Raw genomic sequence first — 19,754 nt, 5'->3', positions numbered from 1 at the left:
TTTGTTTAGAAGATGACATGTAACTAAATGTTGTATCATTTTGTAAATATTCACCTCAATGTACTCCACTTCCATCTCGTCCAGCTCGTCATCATACTGAGGGGCGTGGCCATCTACAAGGTCCTCCCTCTGCGACGTCACATTGTGCCTCTCCTCATGGGAGGTGGCCGACAGCGTGCTATTGGACACCTGAGAGTCATGGCTCTGATTGGAGAGGTCACTGAGCCGTTTCTCCTAAATCAAAAAGTTTGATTCATCAGAATATTGTACAAAAGTCATGATGCCTTTTGTCTACTTCCTACAGCAGCAGGCAATTTGTCACAAAATAAGATTAGGGCAAGAAAATAACAAATCTCTAAATAATAACTGTCAGAATAGACACAATAATCAATATACAGTATGTGGTATGTACCTGTGAATCAGGAGACTCTTCATCCCTGGATGTGTAAGCTTCATTCCTCCTCTCCTCAATCACCTTCTTCATCACCTTCAGCTCACTGGGGTGCGGTGTAGCTCTTCGCTGAAGACCCTGAAACAAAGTTGGTAACAAAAACTTTAGTCAATCATAATGTTAAACAAGTCAAGGAAAATGTCAGATGACTTTGTGACAGTAAAAATATATTAATTTGGACTTTATGTCACACTTGAAGCATTATAGTTTTCAATCAAGAACTCAATCAAATGCCAACAGAGATGTAGTATTAAGGCTGATAACTAGAAAACCAAAACATGTAAATAATCTGAGCAAAATAGCATATATAGAAGATATAAAGTGACACTGTAGTGCTGTGTTTCCTCACTCTGCGCTCTGCAGCAGCCTCATCGTCCTCCTCCTGAGCCTTGGTCTCTTCCTGGAACTGAATGACTGACACTCTGTTCAGGTTGCTGTCCGTCCAGCTGTCGTCCACACTGTTCTGTAGCAAGTTCTCTGTGGAACAAAAAAGTGTCAAATTGAGTTTATAGCTGTAGATCAAAGAATCTCTTCCTGAATATGAGTCCCACGACCCATATGTGTTTTAAGCTATTTCTGGTGAGCTTATTCAATCAAATCTATACACAATAACAAATAGCTTCAAATATAAGGCCGGGAACACAATTAAGTCATTAAGGCCTTAGTACAAATGTAGTGATCTTAGTATTCAAAATAGGGATCAATTTAAGGGATATACAAAAGCAAGCAAAAAAATCATCATTAAATAAAAGTTATGATAAACAATTGATTTAAACTTTGATGCCGTTTGATAAGCCACATAGAAGATTGGAGAAGCCCTTTAAATGACTGACAAAGACTTTCTCTATTTGCTGTACGTCTAATAAAATACAATGACGATCCTATAAAAACGTCACATTGTGTTTACTGAGCGCTGCTCACCGAGGCTGGGGGAAGGCTGCTGAGGCAGTAGATAGCAGGTCAGCACCTTCTCTCCTGTCTGCTCATCATCCTCTGTCTGGAACTTGAGCATGGGCTGTGACTGGTTCTCTGCGAGCCACATGGCCTTCAGGTTGAGGTTTGTCAGGGCAAAAGGCAGGTTTTGTAATCTGGACAAAAGAAGAGGTAAGGGATGGTACAGGTTAAATGACATGGTCTTAGATATTTGAAGGGCCATCGCAAAACTCAAACCTTGGTATTTAGAGTTTATGCAACGTTATAATTAATGTGTGTATACCTCAATGCTCACAGAGAAAAATGATTGCAGGGATAACCTCCATAACTCTGCAGACACCTTGCTCCCTCTATAACTTTTCGGAAATGGGCCACGACTCTTTGACAATGATGCATTTGCTTGAAGTTTTCTAATAGATTATTTTTCCATAATTTAGCAGCAGAGCTTTTAAACATCCCTACAAGGTTATACTGATCACATTTAACAAGGGCACAACTGCAGGATGCTGGTAATCCTGAAAGTCCATTTTGGCAAAGGCATTCCAATTAAATATTTGACCTTGGCATGTATAGCTTCCGTGAATCAGTTACAGTTCAGGGTGTTAAGAGAGGTTTACCTATTTCCGGCCACATCCAGCACATGCAGCTCAGTGGCATCTGCGAGCTCAGCGGGCAGTTTGCCCAGGCGATTGTCTCTGAGAGAGAGGACGTTGAGACAGGCACAGCCGCCCAGCTCTTTGGGCACGGTGCCCAAATGGTTGCGGTCTACATTCAGGTTGGTCAGCTTCTTCAGCTTGCCCAGCGAGCGAGGAAGTGACTTTGAGGGAGGGAAAAGGAAGTCATTAATATTCAGTGAAAATGATAAATGAGGCTTAATAGCTGTTAATTAGACTAAGGTATAAGGCATTTATACATCCTAACTGGGTCAGTGTGAGGCTGTTTGTGTGGTTTGTATCTCCTTACCTCTAAAAGGTTCTCTGTTAAGACGAGTTCTGTGAGGTTTTCACACTCTCCTATTGAATCAGTCAGTTGGGTCAGTCTGTTTTGGTCCACTTTGAAGATAGAAAGCTGTTTCAGGCATCCTGGACAAAAACACAATAGCAGTTAACAAACAAGATGGCATTTACACTGACATATTTTAAATGGATCCATGCGCCGAATGAAATTCAATTGAAAACAGTATAGCTTGAGTCACTCTTCACTAGCATTATTCTCCCAGTAGAGGGCAGTGTTGTTATTTAACAGAGCACAGTCTCCATGCACAGTTGGCCTGCTTTAAGGAATATTCAAACTACTGCCTAATTAGATAGCTAACATCAGAAATCCATGGGATTCTTTTATGTCAACTAATATTGACCTAATTTCTATATTGCTGTTTGAGTAACAGTTAAAATATTATAATACAGTATTTGCACAGATGACATATTCATAGGGAGCAATGATAGAGATGGTAACTGGGATGGACCTCAACGCGACAACATCTACAAAGGCTTTCTTAATGTTAGCATAGTTATTCTACCGCATAACTATGCTAACATGTAAATCAGCAGTAATTTGTTACTCAAACTGGACTTCTGGGACTGGTACCATAGATAAAACACTTCCTCCACCTAGACAATATTTTTCTTTTCCCCCCCATATGTTTTCTCACCTATGCTGTCTGGGACGTCTTCCAGCTGGTTCTGTGTGAGCAGCAGGTCAGTGAGCGCCAGGAGGCCGTTCAGCTCTGAGGGAAGCTCCTCCAGACGATTCTCTGACACATCCAGACACACCAGTCTCCGGAGGTTCCCCAGCTCCTGCACAGACACAAAATAAATACCACTTACTGTACAGAGAGCCACGGACGCCCAACACAACCATTACCTTCACAGCAAAAACAAAGGGAAGAAATCTGGGGCGATAATTCTGCATATGTGGAATTTTGTTTTGTTTATAAAAGAAAGATAAAGGAGATTAATTATAGTTCCTACACATTTCTATGAAAGTGTACTTACTGGTGGTAATGAGGACAACTGGTTACGGTCCAGCCAGAGCTCCCTAAGATTAGGGAGAGCACCGAGGGTGTCCGGCTAGGAGATGAGACATAGCAGAGAGGAGGAGGAGGGAGAACATTGGGGCAGTTTATTATATTTGGTAGTGTTTGAGGTGCAAAGGCAGGGGCTGCATGATTTAATAAACGCATCTGAAAACTGTTTCGCTGGTTAAGGCCACCGCAAACAGAAATCCTGTGCCCTAAATACACATATAATTTATAGATACATTTCATGGTTGAAGTTCAAGGTCAATTACAGTAAAACATTTAATTTCTTTAAAGTCCTAGGATCAGTCTGCTAAATTCTTGAGTATTCTCAAATTGAAGTAGTGCAGTGGCTTATGGCAGGCAGCCTTTCATCATAGTTGTCGAGTGTTTGCTCAGCCTCCGCCCTTGTCGGGTCATGAGGAATTGTTTACCATCCCATGAGACATGGTGGGCGTTTCCCAGGCTTAGAGCAGGGCTCACTATGAGGTATATGCATGCAGGGCCTCAGGTCTAACAGACCGGCTCTGCTGCGTTTGGTGAAGTAATCATGTGGTTTGGATTGTAATTATTGTGGTGGGAGTCTGAGAGTGTGCTGCACTGGCAACATAAAATACATTTTTAGGCACAACTGCGGGTGCTGTTAGAGCACTGCGAAGTAGAACTAAGATAAAAAAGGGGAAGACGAGTTATCTACTTACCAAAACTTCCAGTTCATTGCTGCCCAGGTCCAGCTGTTCCAGTTTAACCAGGAAGGAGAGGGACCTGAATACACACAATATAGCATTAGGTCACACTAATATGAGGCCTGAAAGAACAAAGAGCAGAGCTTTGCTTACTATAACGATATATATATATATATACATACATACATACATATATATACATAGATATATATACATATATATACATACATATATATACATAGATATATATACATAGATATATATATACACATACATATATATATATATACACATACATACATACATATAGACATACCACACATTCAAACGTAATGACATATGCAAAGAATGTGTTTAAACCTACGTAGCTACAGGTAACCTGTCGTTTCTGTCATGTTCTCACACACTACAATAGATGTTTTCTCAGGCTACTTGATAGATGTTTTCTCAGGCTACTTGATATGTACAGTAGGGGAGTGAGGTTCTAACTAAAAACTAAACAAGTAAAAGTAATAAAGGAGAATCAGTTTTGACAATTCTTAATGTATTTGAGGTTGTCTTGTTCTGTCAACAGGCACTTATTGTTCTTGATGGAGATGGTGGGAAATTAGATAAGATGTTAACCCTGCATGTGTACTCTACGGAAGGGGGAGATGAGGGAGATGAGGGAGATGACACTTACGTAGGCAGCGACTTCAGCTGGTTGTCCCTGAGCTCCAACGTCACCAGGTTGGCCAAGCTGTAAAAAGAGGAGTAGCAGTGAAAAGGAGGCAAGAGAAAGAGGGGTAGGGGTAGGAGATGGCAGGTGGTCAGAGGGGAGGATGGGGGAGTGAGAGAGAGGGGAGAGGAGAGGCAGGTTGGTTAGTCAGATGGCAGGTCTGTTGGAGCGGGCTGCCTGGTATGGTGAGGGTCTCCTCCATCTGGCTGAGCACAGCAGTGGCCCAGAGCCCAGAGAGGCCCACTGGGCAACAGAAGTACACTCCTCAAAAAGCTGCTCAGTCTCTTGATGTCTCAAGGATCTAACTGAGTCCTCAGCCTGTCCACACGGACCAGTGTGATAGCTCGATTAGAGAGCTTTTACAATTTGGCAAAGATTGTAATCCTAAGCGTTCGTCGAGAATTCACAACTGAATATCGATATTGTAATATGAGACTAGATATTCTCTTTTTTTATTGAGAACACTGTTTTTACTGTTTATCTTTACCCGCTTAGTCATCTACATTAGTGATGATTATTTATCAGAATTCTCATCGTTTAAATATTTTGAGAAAGAATAAATATTCAACCATACAATATCTTCACGATTACCATATCAATGGATTTGGTCAACGAACAATTTTTTTGGGATCATAAATTAATGTCTTGCTTTATCCCTTTCAAATACCTTATCACTTACATTGGAAATAAGTTTAAGAGGCCTTTATTAGTTAAGTTTTGGGGGTAGAAATACAAAAGTAATATGATAAAAAAAAGTTGATTACGGTGATTATGGGCTTAAGGTCTCAGGCTCGAAAATGACATTCCCAGAACAAAGGAGAGGGGTCTGCCTGCAGGCCTCCACTCTCAGGACAGTTCCGGTGTAGGCTCCACTGTCAGGACACCTCCACTCTCAGTACAGGAAGTGACGATTCTGACGAACACGTTTCTCTCCCCTCTCTTCCACCCCCCCCCCCCCCCCCCCCCCAAGTTTTCAAATCACAATGGAGACTCATCTCCATGAGTCCGCTCACCATGCACTTTGGGTCGACCTTGGTCAAGCCCTTTTGACCCCCCCAGCCTGGTTCTCGTAAAAGTTGACTTAGCCATTTTCCGCTCAAATGACACCATGGAGGAATGTAAGTGTGTGTCCCACTCCAGCCGTTTCCCCCCCCCCACTCATCCATATATTAACGGATTTTGACCATTTTTGTTGCATTTTTCTCCTCTCCTCGCTCTCACTGATCGAATGGCAAACGCGACCCACCATCGGAATGCCTCCACCGGCCCGGCCTAGTGCCGGTGCTCTGGTGGTCGGTTCCTCTGAACTGCGGGTTCGACTCTGATGGCCGGGAGGGTGTGCTGCGTTGGGGTGGGGGACTTCCCCCACTCTGGGTGTCTCTTCCTTCCCGGGCCGGCCGATATGAAGCGTGACCAAGACGCACCGTCTGACTCAGAGGTCTCACCACGGGTCCCGGCTGGAACCTCCCCACCTCCGCCGCGGTGCACCCGGCAAACACGGTTGTTTTTCGAACCCTCCACTGTTGTCTAGCGGGTGTAACTAAAATACAAGATGTCGTTATTTATATATATATAAATATATATATCTATATATATATATATATAGATATAATAAGTGTCAGTGCGATTTTATTTTGTATTAGCGTGCATTTCCTGTTCGGAAAGTGGTGCTGTACTGAGAGTAAACTATACAAGGTGTCCCTATTTTTATATATATATATAATATATATACATATATATATGCATATGTATATAATAAGTGTCAGTACGATTTTATTTTGTATTTGCGTGCATTTCCTGTTCAGAAAGTGGCGCTGTACTGATAGTGGCGATTTTATTTTGTAATTCCTGTCCTGAGAGTGGAGGTGTCCTGAGAGTGGAGGTGTCCTGAGACTGGCGCCTGCAGGCAGGCTCCCATGGAACAAAGGACTATATCTTCACTTCTAAAAGGGGTAAATTAATCATCTTTTTTCTCAAAGCAATGATAAACCTGTGAGTTGGATGTAGAAAAGTCAGAATCAATATAGAATTTTTTTTATTTTAAAGTAAATTCCGATTGAACATAGTAAAACATTTTTAAATTATAGTGTCCGTCCAAAAAGAAAACATTACTTATAGTATAGTGAAAACCACCCTTGAATGATTGGATAGTAGACTAAAAGCTTTAGGAATTCAAACTATAACATATAATAAGTACCCTGTATCAAGATTGATGCAAAACAAGTGACATTTGACCTTTTTTAGAGAAATCTAGCACAAAAAAAACACTTCTGGGGTCATTTGGGTGGATTTGCCATATCTCTGGCCCCCGTCGGTCGATTTTGATGATTGACACCACTTTTGAACCGTTAGAGCCAATAGAATCGAAGGGGGAGTTCCTAAATCCACCTACACGTTACCATTGAGGAATGAGAGTAATGCGCACGCAGCTTGCCCAAACCGAAAGCTATGTTACGCTCTGAAAACTGAAAACTAGGATATAGCCATAAATATGATGATGGATTATCAGTAATCATTTCAAAGTGACACAGAGACATTGGATTAACCTTCAGCAGCGTTTTTATCGTTTTAATGCCATTGAACACAACTTTTGATCAGAAAAACAGCAAAGGTAAGACATATTTGCCGTTTTGTCTCCGTAAAGCTACGTGGTGTGTTGTCTGGTTTTGCCTTTGCTGCCCTGAGGCTTGGCGTTGGAGTTGTGTTTCGTTTAGCTAAAAATGGTTCATATCGTCAGTTAGCTGAGTTTCTTCCCGTTAAGTGGGTATGACACATTCCTAGTTTGTTAAATGTGAAGAAGCCTTCAGACGCTGTTTCTTGCAGATGTTGCGTTTTTGCCCCAGCCCGCGGGGCCGTGGGGCTCAAGAGGTTAAACAATGTGAATTTGAGTACATACTTTCCAATGTCATTGGGCAATGTCTGCAATGACACGTCGTTGAGTGCCAAGTGAGCCAGCGTTCGCAGTTGAGTGAAACCATCCGGCAATCTAAAGCAGAAAGACGGGGGGGAAATAGTGGAAAGAGAATTTTAGTGTTTTGTTGTACAGCACATGGGATCACTTGACTCACAGACATAACTATTAACCCTATACATATTCCCATCTGTTAAAGTATCAACGCTTTATCCAGTCATTTCTATAGGAGGAAGTTAAAAGGTGAAATACCAAGACATCACTGATGAAGGATGTGGAAAGAAATGCAATCAGAGAGCAATGCAACAGTGAACAAATACAAAAATATCATAGGGATATTCAGGTTACATTTACCTGACAGCAAGCACTTTGTCATACAACACAACTGAATGATTTACAGTTTTGAAATCAGCCAACTGTACATCAAACACGCAATATGATTCACTGCGCATTTAAAATAGAAAAGAGCAATTGGAGCACATAAATGACATGTAATCATGCTTTGTTTGATTATTCAAAGCTTATGTTCCCCTTGTTGCATCTGGGCAAACATCAGATTTGCTCACAGGAGTTATGGATGGAGAGACTGGCTGTTACCTGGTGAGGGGGTTTCCGCTGAAGTCGGCGATCTCCAAGGCCCTGCAAAACTTAATGCTCTCGGGGATCTCAGGAATGTCTGCAGGAGAAAAGAGGGGGGGGGGGGGGAGACAGGCATCAGTACCATGGACACACAGATTGAGTGTGGGGGGGGGAGCATACTCTATGGAGTGAATCATTTTAACTTTCTTGTAATCACAACCAGATGGCCACAAGCGGGGAAGTGAGAGAACGGGAGAGAAAATTGAGACAGAAAGAGGTGCGAATTTACTACGAAGGACACCAGTATTTGCATTTTCCTACCATCAGGTAACAATTGGACAGTAATCGCACATTGATTTGATCCAAGTCGTAATTAAGATAATTGGACCCCTGTCTCTGTAACTGCATTTCAGCTGTTACTTCAGTGCTCTTGTCTTTATAGAGTGGTGTTCTCATGCGTGGTAAAGTGCAGGATTAAAATAATTTAAAAAAAAGGGGGGGGGGGGCGGACCTATTTATACGTGCTGGATGATGTTAAGGCTTCTTTGATTATAGGGCTCAGTTTTGCCTCTGTTCTGTCCCACCTCATTTGCAAACCAAGACAAATATTGCTTCAAAGGAAAACCAGTCTGCTGTCCTTCAGCTGAAAGGCACCTGATTTAGCTTCATGATTCTCAAACATATAGCTTGTATCATAAAAGCAATAATTTTCTAACTCACTAGATAAGAGCTTAAATGAGTGCTTCCCAAACACTGTGCCTCGACTGACAGCACTTTACCCCCTTATAAAGATCTAGACTGTGCCAAGACAGACTAGGGTTGGCACTAACAGATATCTAACCGATGGAACTCGGTAAAAAACTTTTATCACTGGATGGATGCTGCAGGTGCATGTTGAGAAATCCCTGCTGAGTGAAGCAGCCTCATCTGGCTCAGCGTGGTCCTGCGGCAGGAGCCGGCAGCAGCCAGCAGACAGATGGGAAAGGCTCTCACAGGCCACTGCACACCACAGATGATGCAGTGTGTTGCACAGCAGATGGCTCTCACCTACCATACAGACCCTTCCTGCCTCGGAGTATCTGGGTGTTTGGGTGCAGCATGCAAGGACACAGAGAGGGCAAGATGTGTATGTCTGAGAGTGTGTGTTTGTGTGTGGTTACAGCTGAGAAATTAAATAGCTGCCAAAAGTTAAATGACTTTCACCTCATGTCTCAGGGAAAATGAATGCTGATTTTTTTGGTTTGCATGCGTTATAGGAATATTTCAGGGGCATAGACATTCATGTATGAGTATGTTGGTTGTGCCCTGGGGTTAACTGAATAATCTGGCAGCTGATATGTATCGAATGGCTGCTGCAAGTGTGTTGATTCCCTAGCTAGCTCGAGTCATTTTTACAATCTTTGTTGTTTGGTGATTTTGGGGGTGGTCTAGACAGGTCTTTAAAGTAATTGTGTGCTAATGGGTGGTCTAACAAGCAGAGATTGTAGAGAAACACACACAGTGAACTTGTGAATGTTTTGTGTACCATTTCTGGAGATGTCAAGCTCCACCAGCTGCATGAAGTTGGCCACCTCGGGAGGGAGTCTCTGGATCTCATTGTCACTGAGGCCGAGCTTCCGTAGGTTCAGTAGTCTGAAGAAAGGCTGGGGAGACATAATGACATGTCAATCAAAACAGAACTTTAAAAGAAAATGTCATTCAATCCCACCATGATGTTTTCTTTTTAAAACTGTAACTGCAGAGTTTAAAATGATATGTTAAGATAACTGACTGTTATTAGTGTTTTCAATGTCGCTTACATTTCTGTCTGCCTTAACCAAACCTGAACACGAAGCATTCTGTACATTCAAATGAGGGCCATTTCTGGGACTGGTTTTTAAAAAAAAATATTCCATCGTCATATTCCCAAAAACTCCTCCTCACCATGGCAACACCAACCAAACACAGTGGCTTTGGATGGGAGAGCTGAGAAGAGTGCTGCTGCTGTAGCCGTGCCAAGTGCTTTCACAAGAGGCTGCTTGTTGGATGGGACAGCGTTCAGAAGCATTCCTCCGCCAGCCGCGCTGTGTGTGTCTGCTTGTGTGTGTGTCTGCTTGTGTGTGTGTGTATGTGTGTGTCTCATCTGCCGTTAAGATGGACAGACAAGACAGGCTGGCGAGGAACAGCAGGAGTCACTATGCAGTGATTAACCCCTCAATCAGTCCGTGGTTCCGCAGCCCACAGAGGACCCACTGTCTGCCCGTCCACTCCTCAGACACTCAGGCTCTTGAGAAACCTGCTGACTTGCACTTTCTGGAGTAGGAATTTGTATAAACTCATTATTCAGGGATGCTTTCTGACATAGGGGGCAAAGATGTCTGCGAGCTAGGAGCCTAAACATTAATTCCAATTAAACCTGGTTAAACAACGATTGTGTGTCAACGCCACAGATAAATATAATAATTTGAAAAATGTCTTACCTACTCCTTCGTGACTGAGATTTTAATTTTGCAAATGTGGCACTGCTACTGTTTCCAAACTATTTTATAAATATGTGTTAAGTCAGAAAGCACAGAACATTTGATGGTTACTTGTTCTTGACAGAAGTGTGAAAACACGCATACAGTACACACACTCCCCTCAATACAACATGCTGGGAGACAGCTCTTCAATCATGCTGTCAAAGAGAAGAATGCTACAGCTCAGATCCTCTCTGTTCCTCGATGACAGACAGTTCCTGCTCTTAACTAGTCATGTGTATTGTGTTTGGATCGGGAGTGTTGTAGTTACATCATCATGGTTATTGTTTTTCCCAGCATCTGTTTGAGGTTTGCTGGAAGTGCAAGATGGAGCTTGTCAGTCAGGACTTTCCCAAAATTCCCAAAATGTCCCAGCTGGTAGTTCGTACTAGCCTCCCCACCTGACAAACATAAAGGAAGGGACAGTGGTAGAGAGAGACAGGGGGTGTTTGCTCACTGAGGAGCAGGTGACAGGTATCAGATGACAGGAACAGGAAACAGGAGCCGGGGACAACCATGTGACCGGGGCCGAGCCCAGATGTGAACGGCCCCCAGGAGGGGAGGCGATACATGCAGAACAGGTGACACTCGAAGACTGTAAGCCTCTCGGGAAAGTGTGTGTAAAAAACACACCAAACAACTCAGATAGAAGAACACACCTTATGTTAACTTCCCACGGTGAGGCAGTACTCTAGTAACAAAGCATGACCTATTCTTAAAATCCAGCTTAACCAATAACTTGATCTTTGCGTCAGTGAATCCATGTCCTCTCTTGATAGCTTCCATAGCTCTAACAGTAGTGACGGGAATGCTAATACAATCAAGCCTGAAAACAAGTAATTATGAACACTCACATAGATGGCCATTCACTACAGAGTGGCCGCTCACACACAGGCTGTTTTTCTAGCAAACAACTGTGATGCTGTAAACAAACTGTACATGTAATAAATCTGTTCTTTGGGGCAAGCGTTCAAATACTTTAAGAAAAGTCAATAACTACAAATTCAATCATTGTAAAGTGGATTTGCTGTTCCTGCCGTTTCCCACTGACTGATGTACGTTCAAATTAAACAATGGCGACCCAGCAGTGTTATACGGGTCAACGGGTCAGTTGGAATAACAAGCGGGAGCGTTGGGATTTAGTGTCCCGCCACCGTCTTTTCATTGTATTAGTGAGCAACAACAGTCTGCTCATTGACTCAGGCAGTTTTTACAGGATGTGCGTGTGTGTAACCATTTATAGAGTGAGGCGGCACGTTGGTTAGAAGCGGTGTGCTACATTTCCTTTACAACTTTGTAACTGGGATGGTTTAATTAGGGCCTTGTGAAAGTTGTTTGCTTAAGGAAGGGAGTGAAACTGTGAACAGGAGGATGTAGTAGTGTGGAACAGAAAGGAGTGAGAGGGGAAGTAGATTAATGATAGCCATGTCAGCAGAGGGCAGTGTGGGGTCTCGAGAGCACACTGCCAACTTACAAACTAACATCAGAATACTTTATAACTGTTTTGCTCATTTTAAAGAAAGGCGATAATAAAATATTTGCGCCACAAAATGTATACTTAAAAAAGGCATGCAAATACTTGCTGTTTAAAACTGAAACAAGCAAGCATCCAAACTGAAAAATCAATGGGTCTAGTTGGAGGTTTTTGTTTAGTTTTAAACAAGATTTTCTTTTTTTGAGGACAGCTTTTGCAATTACTACACCAAAGAGGATGTCTCAGTTGAATACAAGTAAGAGTCACACCAGTTCCCTTCTAAACTGCTTTTAATTCCAGAGACAAAATAAGAGGGAATATACCATTAATAGTGGTTAAGGCAGCTATGACAACTGGACAGATTTTGTAGGACTAAAAGGTTTCCCGCAGGGGGGGGGATTGGGTCTGCGAAACATCCACAATGTGACCAACTCAAGCTAGTGTGAAATGAGTTCTGTGGTGTGGGTACTTATTTGAGATATCCCCCATTATTAAAAAAGTGAAGGAAGCCGTGTCACCCATGGGTAACCTATGAGACAGATAGCAGTGTGTGTGTGTGTGTGTGTGTGTGTGTGTGTGTGTGTGTGTGTGTGTGTGTGTGTGTGTGTGTGTGTGTGTGTGTAGACACAGGGAGGCCTTGCAACAGACACTGCACTTCAGTGAGCGTGTGTGCAGCATCGCAAAACGCTCTGCTTTGTCTTATCTCCCCTGCTCTGCTTTGCTTCCATTCCACTCAGGCAGTGTTAATGTGCCGCAGGTCAGGATGTGTGTTTTTATGTATGTGTGTGTGTGTGTGTGTGTGTGTGTGTGTGTGTGTGTGTGTGCATGTGCATTTTGCAGACGTCCACAGGAGAGAGGATCCTGTGCTGTAGGTCTATAAGTCAGCACACACACCAATGTTTACAGAGTCTTAGTTTTACTTTGGTTAAGGTTGCCAGGAACTCTGGCTTTCAGCAGTAGGACTCAGCATGTGTGTGTCGGGGGGGGGGGAGAGAGCGGTATGGTAACGTTCATATTTGTGTGTTCATGCGTATTAGCAGCAGTGGGTGTTTGTTTTAGAGTGTTTATGGGTGTGTTTATGTGCTCTTGAAGAGACTGTAAATTCACAGGGTGGAATGTTAATGTTTTGGACCTCACAACACTCAGAGAACCCAATTAAAATATGACCACAGATATCAAAGAAGCATGTCAGTGACACATGTGAGTAAACTGTATGTTCCCTGTATGAGTAATGTCCTACTGTATGTGCAGTGAGCCGCAGACTGAACTTGACAGAGGCTGCAGTGTTCCAGTCAAGTGACTCCAGTTAGCTTACGGTTTCCCTCCAATCATGCCCTCAGACTACAGAGAGAACTCCTACTGCCCTGCAAACACACACACATTAAATCCAACCTCCCACTTCGGAGCACATTTAGTGTGCAGGAGACCGTACAGTCACCCCAGATTTACAAATCCATGGTCATTAACTTAAGGCCAAATGTGTCTATTCAAAAGTTATTGCTAGTGGTACTGCAGAGACAATGGTCTAATCTTGGAATTCTGTGAAACAAAAAAAGAAGAACTGAACCGACTTGGTCCTGTCTCAGCTTGCCTACGGAGGCATTTGATCAATGGACCCACTCATCTCCAAATTTACTGTGAAAATGGCAAGTCGAATGACATCACCAAACATCTCTCATCTATTCTTTCCATTAGCCACATTTTTACTCTAACATGCTTCCTTCTCTCTATAAATGAAAGGCCTTTTCACACATTCCACAGCTTAATTTTGTGCCAAATCTGCCCGCTGCCCTAGACTGCTTGTTCCCACTCTTCCCAATATCAATTCCCTCACAGTGCACACAAACGGCACACACACTACTGGGGTGAGGGGCTCAAAGAGAGGGGAGGGGAGAGCACATGCTTTTGTGCTGGCCTGGACTCTTTCAGTGTCCGGGGGAAATAAAAAAGCCAAGAGGATTTGGTTGACTGAGTAGCTTGCTCTCAAATGGCGAGCCTCATTACTGCACACTCGTTTCTATAGATAGCCGCAGTCATTGTTGTGGTATAAACTCAGGACGTGAGTGAGCAGAGACACAAGGGAGCTCTGCATTAACCGTCACTTTAACTCAACTTCTTCTGTGCAGTTATACATTTAAACGCACAAGCACCAGCAAGAATTCATGCTCAGTCATCTCACGGCCGATGCTAATGGGGCAACATTGGTCAAACGACCCCCTCCCCCTTATGACCACAGTTTGAGACCCAAAATTCCCAAAACTTCCACACATGAATGACACCCCAACTGGTCCTCTTCCCCTCCCTCCTCCCCACTGCTCTCTCTACTGCTCCACTTTTCTGCGTTCCCTCCATTTTCCTTGGCAGAAGGACAAAGGCCAAACAGCCAGCCCCACACATGAGTGTCAAGTCTCTGGCCAGCTCTACATGCCCCCACCCCCTGCAGCCCAGCCAGGGGATTCCTCCATTGTCCGACAGGACACCACAGAGAGGAGAGAGAGGGCTGGAATTGGAAGGATGGAGACTTGAAAGAGGAATGTTGCAAAGGATAACAAAAGGAAGGAATGACTAAGAAGGAAAGTGGGGAGAGGAGTGCAGAGAAGAAAGGGTGTGTGAAGAGAAGAGAAAGGGAGTGACGGTGGATTATTAATGAGGAATAGAGGGTAAACAATGGATTCCCACAGTGATCTGGACATTCTAATGGGAAGGAAGACTTCACACACTGACCAACATATTATCTCACTGCCCCTTTCCATTTAAGATTAATAATTTCATTTATTCATCCAAACTAAAACAACAACTGTCATTAAAAGTAGTTGGGTCTAGTCCATTGTGGTCCATTTGCAATGTAAAGTACAATACTCCCATTGGCCTCACCATTAAACCCAAACAAAGGCCAACAATGCAGCTAACCACCTACCCACGATTATAAAAAACCTACACACCATTTCCTCTGCCCTCGCCCACTGTCTCCCACACACTCAGTTGTTTGCAGCTCAGTGCATTTGTGAGAAAGAAAGAAGCAGGAACAACTGAAGCATGAGCGATGTATGCAGCACATAAGTAGTAGTGTGTGTGTCTGTCTTTGTATGGGCCGTGTAATTGGGTTTGCGTGCTATTGTAAAACACTGTGCATATATGTGCTAGTGTTTGTGTTCCACTTAAGTGGCACTTTCAGCCGTGACTTCCCTTATCCGGCTCCGGGCCCTCCAGAGGCCACACAGAGAGAAGGGCGTGGTGAAGCCGGCATGACTGACAGCATAGCTAACTCCCATCAACATACACCTGTCCTGGTGACTTTGATCTGTGCGGAGGAAACACAGCCGCAACTGAAGCCATGTGATGTCTGAGGCTGCCACGCCTAAACATTAGCAGCTTTGCACTACAGTAGCCAGATCCGGCTCTGACGAGAACACATTGCGGGCAGATCAAATTATAGCTGGTAACCACAAAAATAAAACATGTTGGTAGCTTGTCAGTATAGAAAGATTTACATGAGGAAAATATTGTGATGGTAATGAAAATATGCCAGATGACACCTTTGAAAATCCTATTTACTTCAGTTGGATATCTGTGTGAGCTTCATTTGAACATTTAATTCAAGCTATAGTTAATAATGGTGCATGTTTAGTCTTTGTGTTTTGCCCCACGAGGGAGAGCAGTCGTTTATGTTTTACAACAGTATTAATGAACTCTAATGTTGTGTATAATCGAGTATGGGCACAGCCTTAAAATGAACATTTCCACTAATACACTCGTAGAACCTGGGGCAACTATTAGTTATGAACACGCTGGCATTGCATAAACAGAGCTCTCTCTTGTATTGGCTGCCCTCTGGACATCCTGTGCTTTGCTGTGCTGCCATGTTTTCTTTAGTGAGGAAGTCAGGCTAGACTCAATGAGGAATGGATGGATGCATGTACACAGTTTAAAGAGAAAGCCAAGCAGGAGGAAAGGGGAAACCCTCGCTTCAGGGCAAAGTGCCTTAAACAATGACAGTGTGGTCTCCATAAACACAAAACTACCTCCTGGAAATACAGTACGGCCAGATAGTGTTTCCACTAAGCCACTGTGAGAGCCAACAACTTCTTCTAGGTCAACATGGTTAATAAACAACCACAGTGACAACAAGGGCTTTCCCCCCCTATGCCTCATGGGAATGCTGATGAGTTTCGTTGAGTTGACACAATGCTATTAAGTTTCAGTGGATCCCAATTGAATTCAGCCAAATGTGCCGCCTGGAATGTTCTGCTTATAAATTCCTATTTGTCAGCTGTATATAAGATGTCAACGCACACTGTAAAGTAAATAGAAAGCCTATATCGTACTAAAGTATGTTGTTTCAGAGGGCTGCCGGACTAAGATGGAGAGGGAACAGGTGGACGTGGCATTGTGTGGCTCTTCCACTCACAAAAATACATCGCTAAAGGTTACGGCATGTGCTACACTGGGATTTGAAAAATGTATACCTTCTCACCGTATTGCTATTTTAGGGAGTAAAGAACAGGATTCTTGAGTGGTATTTTACAAAACACATTAAGAACAATAAAAGTGACATGTTTTGTGGAACGCAGAGTGGTAATGCTTCGTGCAGTAAAGCGATTTTAAGCCAGCATTTTATAAATAGATGAGTAATCCCTCTACTGTTACCTTATTGGTGGGCTAATCACTGCTTTGGTTACTAAAACCGTCACACTGATAGAAAAGCTCACACCTCCAGCTCTGGTACAACATGTCCACTACACTTGTCAACAACACCAAAACAGAATGAGAGAGAAAGAGAGTGCAGATTTGCAATCCAAACAATATTCAAAGCGGCGGCCAGGTTGAAGCCTTGAACTTGTATTCTCCAAAGCAGAAACAAGTATCTGCAGATTGCTTCCCTTTCAGGTGTTGTAAAGCTTACGTTTTAACTGGCTACAACAATGTGAACAAAAACATAAATAGACCGTACTTATACAATAGAGAAAGCAGAACACAATATAACACACGGGCCATGGGATAGGGAAATAGAGGAAATGACAAGCTATATGGAGAGGTGATGAACTCAATCTAAAGGCCTCTGTCCAAAGAGGTTGCAGCATAATAAACACAGACACTGCGTTAAAGTCCCTGAGCAGATTATGACTACAAAGGGACGTTTTGTAAACACTTGTTTGCGAGTACATTAATGGGGTAAAAAAGAGGAAACTACCCCAACTCAAACTTTGCCATTTAGTTGAACTAACTGGGATTCTCCAGCTACGCTCTGAAACTGCAGACGAGGCCCTCCACCTCCGCCCCTCTCTGTCCCTGGACCTCATCACATGCTCTCCCATTCTCTGTCTGTGTTCCCACAAACATGACACAAAACTCGAGGCCCTATTGTTTACGGTCCACAGAGGACGTTCGGCTCTTTCCTGGATGGGCTGAATCCGGTATGTGCAGCCTGCCTGCCAGCTCTCCGTTTGTCCCACAGTGAGTCACTGCAGGGGGGCCAACATGGCAACCAGGGCCTCTGGGATTGCACTGCCACGGCTTTGTATATACGAGTCATTTGCAGGCTGGTTAGCAGACTTTCAACACATAACTTAATCAAACAAACACATCGGAACAGCAAGAGGAACACCGGCTCTGCAGCTGCTTGATTTGGTATATATAGAATACTGGGCTTGGAAGATATGCATGAAGGTGTATCTTTTATTACAGGGACAGTGTTGAGTATAACACCTTAAATGACTAACAGCATGTGAGTTCAGCCTCGGGACAATTCATGCATTGTATGTGACCAGGTATTGCCCTCCCTCACAAGATCATGTGGCTCAGTATCTTTCCTTTTCCAGAAGCAGCCTCAGCATTTTCCCTCTTGCAGCGGGCTAGCAAACAGGTCTCTGTCTTTAGATTTCTCTCTCAGGAATGTTGGAAACTGGCATTGGAAATGGATAGCTTTGGAATGTTCCTTTCCACGTCCCATACCATGTTAGCATTTTGTTGACCTAGGCGGAGCACGTTGTTATTTTAAAGGATCAAGATAGTACTCAAACAACCAAGAATCAATGTTGCCGAGCTTTATCTACGGGTGTCCCAATACCAGAAATAAAGCAGTCCAAATGAAATTCCATGATTTTCAATACCCAACCTGCAAAAACAACAAAATACTTTATTACCGTTTGAATGTGGTTTTGGACAGGATGTTAAACGGGTCATAATTCACTTAAATATGTATTTGATATTGCTGTGAAACACCACATTAAAATAACTGTAGACTAGTATTAACTTGAATTATTTGCCAAAAACAGAATTTTACATTTCAGCACATCATAATAATGTTGTAAATGACCAAAGACGTATACAACATTTTACTTAGAAAATAATAATAGAGCATGAACGAATCATGAGATGTATCGGATATTGTGCCATTCCAAGCTTTGACCACTGTACAACAATCATTTGGGCCTGGAAATAAAAGGAACCCAAACAGTGAGCCTTGTTCTGTACACAGCTGTTGGTAACTTTCGCCTGGATCCAACAAATCCAGATAACACAACGTCTTTCACCGTTTTAAATGAATGTATTTAAAAAGGTCAAGCTTGGGGGGAAATGTTCTACTTGAACGCCACCAAATGGAAACAGACTACAAATGATTCAGTTACCTTACTTTATCTACTACATGTAGTTTGTTCTAAAAGCATGGACATCAGAAAATGAGCCTATGACACAAATGTTCCGCAAGATCATCACAAAGTCACCTCTATCTAGTCCACTGATCTAGCATCAGGCCCCTGTGGAAAAATAACTGTTCTACTTTAGGTGTTGCTATGTAATGTATCTGCCTTGCAGGTGTAACTTTTTCAAAGCCAAGCACAAAGTGTGTTTCCGAGACAAGTTGGTTTCTCTCCCTGCCTGTTTGGCTCGGGCAGATGCAAAGGTGGTGGTGTTGCAAGCAGATTTGGAACAACAATTGAGAGGGCCTCTGTGCACACATGGACGTAGATGGTGTATCTCCCTGACAACACAGGGCAAACGCATCCATGCACCAGGCGGACCACTGGCCCCTGGAGATCCATCACCTTGGAGACCAGCATTTGTTCAATGAAGAAGCCAGGGGAAAAAGGAAGTAGAAACCTCCCCAGTGACGCTTGACTGGCGTTGAAATTAAAACTTAGCCTCCCTAGATAAGGACACTTTATCTGCTTGAAGATCTAAACATCTGCACTATATCATCACAGACTCTGATATCATCTGGCAATGTCTGTTATCATGCAATTTCTTTTCTTTATAAGCACTGGGACAAAAGAGCACTCGACACCAACATGTATGCTTATCTACAACCCAAGACAGAAGACAGGGATGCCGTTACTTAGGATTACAAGCCCCATTAATATGTCATGGTGGAGACAGTGTAATTACACTGAGATGTCTGCACACCCCTCCTACACGACTTCACAGGATCAATGCCAGGAAGAACCAAAACACTAGCCTTTAGCTCAAAGGAGAACACATGCTGATTC

At 43.1% G+C, this 19,754-nt stretch overlaps 1 protein-coding gene across 13 annotated transcripts in view; it reads right to left on the bottom strand.

Moving 5' to 3' along the window:
* scrib (scribble planar cell polarity protein) overlaps positions 1–19,754 on the bottom strand; it is a 62,864-nt gene that overhangs the window by 28,583 nt on the left and 14,527 nt on the right. For all 13 annotated transcript variants that reach the window (XM_034148530.1, XM_034148483.1, XM_034148522.1 and 10 more), the window contains 13 exons: positions 9,821–9,938; positions 8,314–8,392; positions 7,702–7,791; positions 4,770–4,826; positions 4,103–4,166; positions 3,379–3,453; positions 3,036–3,180; positions 2,348–2,466; positions 2,002–2,201; positions 1,373–1,539; positions 801–928; positions 413–529; positions 55–234 (listed from right to left, as the gene is read on the bottom strand). In XM_034148530.1, coding sequence (XP_034004421.1) covers positions 55–234; positions 413–529; positions 801–928; positions 1,373–1,539; positions 2,002–2,201; positions 2,348–2,466; positions 3,036–3,180; positions 3,379–3,453; positions 4,103–4,166; positions 4,770–4,826; positions 7,702–7,791; positions 8,314–8,392; positions 9,821–9,938 — 1,539 coding nt within the window. The remainder of the gene's footprint in view (positions 1–54; positions 235–412; positions 530–800; positions 929–1,372; positions 1,540–2,001; positions 2,202–2,347; positions 2,467–3,035; positions 3,181–3,378; positions 3,454–4,102; positions 4,167–4,769; positions 4,827–7,701; positions 7,792–8,313; positions 8,393–9,820; positions 9,939–19,754) is intronic.

The sequence above is a fragment of the Trematomus bernacchii genome, unplaced genomic scaffold (assembly GCF_902827165.1).
Source record: "Trematomus bernacchii unplaced genomic scaffold, fTreBer1.1, whole genome shotgun sequence".
NCBI classification, from domain to species: domain Eukaryota; kingdom Metazoa; phylum Chordata; class Actinopteri; order Perciformes; family Nototheniidae; genus Trematomus; species Trematomus bernacchii.
This window is presented reverse-complemented; position numbering and strand designations above follow the sequence as displayed.